Genomic DNA, 5589 nt, shown 5'->3' on the forward strand with positions numbered 1-5589 from the left:
ACCAGTCACACGACGACACCACACGGCTCCACCAGTCTGCCCAGTGACCACACGACTACACCACACGGCTCCACCAGTCTGCCCAGTGACCACACGACGACACCACACGGCTCCACCAGACTGCCCAGTGACCACACAACTACACCACACGGCTCCACCAGACTGCCCAGTGACCACACAACTACACCACACGGCTCCACCAGTCTGCCCAGTGACCACACGACGACACCACACGGCTCCACCAGTCTGCCCAGTGACCACACGACGACACCACACGGCTCCACCGCCACCAGTCTGCCCAGTGACCACACGACGACACCACACGGCTCCACCAGTCTGCCCAGTGACCACACAGTAACACATGGATCCACCAGCACAACAACCCGCAGCTCACCTGTTTCTGTTTCCCCAAATAATCCAATCACATCGGAGAGTACGAGCTCGCCGCCGGCCCCGCCACCAACCTCGGCCAGCGACGGTGTTCCTGGGTGGGGAATCGCTCTGCTGGTGCTTGCTGCTCTGCTTCTGCTGCTGATGATCCTGTTGCTGATCGGAGTGGTGAGTCTCACAACCCAGAACAGGCGGAACATGGTTAGCTTAGCATCAAGGCTGGAGCAGGTCAGCGAATATGCAAACAGAGTCTTCTTTTCCAGCTCCAGCTAACAAAGTGAGTTTTGTTCCTCTGCAGCTGGTGTGGTGCTGCTGCTTCAGGGGGCACAACAACAGCTTCAGTCCCTACGACCTCAGAGACGACATCCCTCTGTACACCACACATGGCCGCTTCGAAGGACCCAATGGGAGACAATTCGTAAGTCAAACGCCTCTAAATTTACAGTCGCAGGAAAAAGTATGTGAACCCTTTGGAATCACCTGGATTTCTGCATAAATTGGTCATAAAATTTGATCTGATCTTCATCAACAATAGACAATCACAGTCTGCTTAAACTAATACCACACAAACAATTATATGTTTTTGTGTTGTTACTGAACACAATGTGTTAACATTCCTTGGACTTAATAACTGGTTGACCCTCCTTGGCAGCAATAACCTGCAGATCAAACCTGAACAACGGTCAGGAGGAATTTTGGACCATTAATCTTTACAAATCTGTTTCAGTTCAGCAATATTCTTGGGATGTCTGGTGTGAATCGCTCTCTTGAGGTCATGCCCCGGCATCTCAATCGGGTTGAGTTCAGGAATCTGACTAGGCCACTCCAGAAGGTGTAATTTTTTTTGCTGAAGCCATTCTGTTGTTGATTTACTTATGTGTTAATTTTTCCATCCAGGACCTGTGGCAGCAAAGCAGCAACAAACCATGATGCCCCCTCCACCATACTGCACAGTTGGGATGAGGTTTTGATGTTGGTGTGCTGTGCTTTTTTCCTCCACACATAGGGTTGTGTTCCTTCCAAACAACTCAACTTTGGCTTAATCTGTCATTAGTGCTGTGAAACATCCAGGTGCTCTTTTGCAAACTTGACATTCACCAATGTTTTTTTTTTGGGACAGCAGTGGCTTCCTCTGTGGTGTCCTCCCATGAACTCCATTCTTGTTTAGTGTTAGACGTATCGTAGAGTCGTCAACAGAGATTCATGCAAGTCAACAATTCTTTATCTTAGGTCTTCTGAGAGCTCTTTGGTTCGAGTCATGGTTAACATCAAGCAATGCTTCTTGAGAATAGCAAAATTAGAATTGGTGGGTGTTTTTTTATTGGGCAGGGCAGCTCTAATAATAACTAAGACAGAACAACAAAAGGTCATTCTGAATTGAATGCCTTAGTAATGAGGTGGGATTTGAGTATATTTTTGAAAGTGTCCAGAGAGGGAGCATTTCGGATCTCTGTGGGATGGAGTTCCAGAGTGTGGGCGCTGAAGGCTCTGTCCCTAAATCTAACCAACACCTTCAATCTCATCTCATTGATTGGACTCCAGGTTGGCTGACTCCTGACTCCAACTAGCTTTTGAAGAAGTCATTAGCCTAGGGGTTCGCCACATACTTTTCCCACCTTTCACGGTGAATGTTCATAAGGTGTGTTCAATAAAAACATGAAAACATATAATTGTTTGTGTGGTATTAGTTTAAGCAGACCGTGTTTGTGTAGTTTTGTGACTCAGATGAAGATCAGATCACATTTTATGACCAATTTATGCAGAAATCCAGGTGATTCCAAAGACATACATACTTTTTCCTGCAACTTTATGAGGATATATCACAAGTGTTTTAGTCTAACGTCCTCACGGGGACACATCACAAGGCTAGAGACCTAGTAAGGACAGTGTTTGGTCCTGTTAAAGACACATGAAGCCAGATGTCCTCACAGGGACAGAGGGCAGAGTGTGCTGTTGTGTCTTTGTGTGCTGTAACGTGATGCCTGGGAAAGAATCTCTGTCCTGCAGCAGAGCAGTTCATCCATTTACATTAATGCAATCACAGTGAGCTGGTTCTGGTCTCAACAGAGGCAGCAGAATAAACTCCTGCTCCACGTCAGCTGTTAATCTGCAGGGCAGCAGGACCACGTAGAGGACAGAGTGCTCGTTCAGTACAAAGAAAATCATTAAAAATGGCTTTAACACGGACCAGGATAAGTGTAGCAGGGGTGTGTGTTTGCTGCGTGAGATATCAGCATTCTGTACACGGGTGTGGCGAGCGTCAGATCTGGATGGGTGTGTATCGGCTCGGGGAGGTTATTGTGAAAGTTATTCAGCTGTGTGCTTTTCAATTAAGTTTTTATTCATATAGAGCCCGAAAGAAAGTTATCTCATAGCACTTTAATAAGTCACAGTCAATATTTACACAGGGAACGTGGACAAATAAAGGTAACACCTCAAATGTAACGTCACTGTCACAATGAGAACAAGAAAACAGACAAACAAAAGTGTTTGGTGACTTTAGCTGTATGTTTTCACCTTAAGGCGAGACGCTGCAGGTGAACAGGGTAAAAAAATGTTACTAACAGACAATATTCTTTTGTATTACAGGTTTTCTGACATGTTATGTTTAAATATGCAAATGAGGCATAATCTAATGAAATATGGGCTAATTTGCATCTATTTCAAGAACATAAATCTGAACACCAGATTAAGTCAGGTTCAAAATTATTGTTTTATTTTGTCGACACATTAGCCTCAAATATTTTTACAGAGGGGATTTTATTCTCTCTTTTTATTATTTTATAAATCAGAAAATATTGTCAACAGGCATTAAAAAAAATATATATCTATTTTCGACCAGTTTTTGAGAATAAAATGTTCTATAATTCGGGCTGTGAATGACACATGAACAAACCCCTCGGTAGAAACCTTCAGAATATAGCCAGGAATAAATCTGGAGTGTTTGGTGTGATTTCAGGCTCAGAGGGAAAAAGGCCTTTAAATATATGCATTGTAAAATTCCATATTTTTACTGAAAAATCAATTTTTACAGAACCAATATCTAATCGAATCCTTAACAACAAATATTAGTATTAATTAATTAATAGAACATTTAAAACACATCAACAGGTACAAAAGGAAATGACCATATTTGGATCGGACAGCGTTGTGCAGGAGAGAGAGCGCTTTCCAACGGGGATGATACGGCGCAGACAGCGAGAGGACATGTAGTGTTAGAAAGTTAACTTTAGGAGAAATCTACAGACACACAGAGACAAGATGCAGGGAAATAAACTGCTAAATGTATATTTTGGATGTTTTCTTTCCACTAGTCTAAAAAGAAGAAGCAAAGTAGACCCAAATCTCTAAACTGACCAGTGCGTTAAACGATGTTTTTAGCCACCGTGACTCGCCTTAAAGCAACAGACCAACATTTTAGGAAATTTTCTTGTCAGGTGAAGGCATGCAAACTGGTCAGGAGTAAAAAAGGTGAGAAGGATACCCAAGCAGAGAAACGCACAGAGACAGTGCTCTGTTTTTAAGCTATCATGTTGTAGGCTACAAGCAAATAACCCTAACCATTAGCCATGCAAAGAACTGCCAAGTAGCACATCTCGATAGGTAGCATATATCATTATTATTATTGATTCACATGCAGCTGGGCTCCATTCACTGTTCAGCTTTCTCAGCCACACCCAACACATGTGAAACCATCGCTCCGAGCCAGAATGTAAACACAGACCTTAACCCGTTTACCCAATTTAACAGTATTCAACCGTTAAAATCAGTGTTGTAAAACTAATAAAAACTACTGGCAGTGACTAATATTTACATTTGGATGATAATGCAACTCACAGAGTTTCAGTCACTTGAATTAATCATCTGAACTTTGCCACCATGTGACCTGACTCGGGTGTGTTCAGAGCGCTGCTGCAACATAATGTTCAGGTAATTTTCCAGGACAACACGAGATTAAAAAGAAATAAAAAAGATTCAGTGTTTAGCCGAGCGTAGCACAAAGACTGGCAGCAGGAGGAAACTGCTAGAAAGAGAAAAACATAAAACGACTTCCAACAACTTCAATACAAATAAGCAAACCGTTGTTTTACAGCAAATATTTGCTCTGCGCTCGATGCTGATCCCATCTTTCAACTTTTTCAGGAAGAACTGGACAGACCGATGAAGACCCGGACGGGGACGTACACGGTAAACCATTAATGCTGCTCGGAGTCGAAGAAAGAAGACCGGACGGGAGGCCAGTACGGGACAAAATCACTTTAAAGATCTTTACATGAAACACACATATTGTTTAAACAGTTTTTAAAATGATAATCCTGATTTTAATGAACATTAATGACTTTTTTTTGTTTCTCATTAAGCTTGTATTTATTTTCTTTTAAAAAAAGCTGAAATTTTATTCTCAAGTAAAAAATACTATTTAAAAATCACATTTTAACTGATAGATTGATTGCTGTTATACTACAAAAACAACTATATATATATATAATATTTATAATATGTAAAGCTTCTGAGGGATCATTAACAGGCTGTTCCAAAGTGTTTACTGTAGAAATGTGTTTCAGAATAACCAAAGAAGGTAAAAACAAAGTTTAGGTCAGCAAAACTGAGAAATAATGTAAATTTTAGAGATAAACAGTTTTCAGGGTTCAATAACGAGTTAACAACTTCAGGTTATTCTCTTTTTTGCATCTTTAAAAGTTGTTATGAAAAATGTTTAATATAATAATTCATTAGATCACCGAGGTAATTTAATTTAATTTTTTTGGTTTTGGGCTCCTCCCCCAAGAACATATTATGTTTTCCCATGAAAAATATGTAATCTCTCATCATATTGGGCCGTTATTTTCACCATATCTCTGAACAGAGTTGGAAAAGATAGAGCAGATAATCCAACGAAGGTTAAAATCAAGGGCAACTGGACTTGGTTGAAGATACTGGAAGACGTTTCGTCCCTCATCCAAAGGACTTCTTCTTCTTGGATGAGGGACGAAACGTCTTCCAGTATCTTCAACTCCAACCTTCAGATCTGGAGAAAGTAATCTGGTTGGTTCTGTTGCTCCACAGTGATTTTACAGTGATGGCACAGCATGTTTTGGGCGTCGCCCCCTAAAACCCTGTTAGTATGACAAGTTTGCATCACTAATTAGTTTTACTAACCTCAGCTCCTCCGGTCACCTCCGTCCTTTCTTTTCCCAA

General features: G+C 41.5%; 1 protein-coding gene across 1 annotated transcript in view; it reads left to right on the plus strand.

Moving 5' to 3' along the window:
* LOC123968636 (mucin-1-like) overlaps positions 1 to 1320 on the plus strand; it is a 6048-nt gene extending 4728 nt beyond the window's left edge. Inside the window, exons 7-9 of the mRNA XM_046045502.1 lie at positions 6 to 558; positions 689 to 808; positions 1288 to 1320. Of these exons, the coding sequence (XP_045901458.1) occupies positions 6 to 558; positions 689 to 808; positions 1288 to 1320 (706 nt within the window). The remainder of the gene's footprint in view (positions 1 to 5; positions 559 to 688; positions 809 to 1287) is intronic.
* Positions 1321 to 5589: the final 4269 nt, after the last annotated feature.

This window comes from Micropterus dolomieu, linkage group LG03 (assembly GCF_021292245.1).
Source record: "Micropterus dolomieu isolate WLL.071019.BEF.003 ecotype Adirondacks linkage group LG03, ASM2129224v1, whole genome shotgun sequence".
NCBI lineage: Eukaryota > Metazoa > Chordata > Actinopteri > Centrarchiformes > Centrarchidae > Micropterus > Micropterus dolomieu.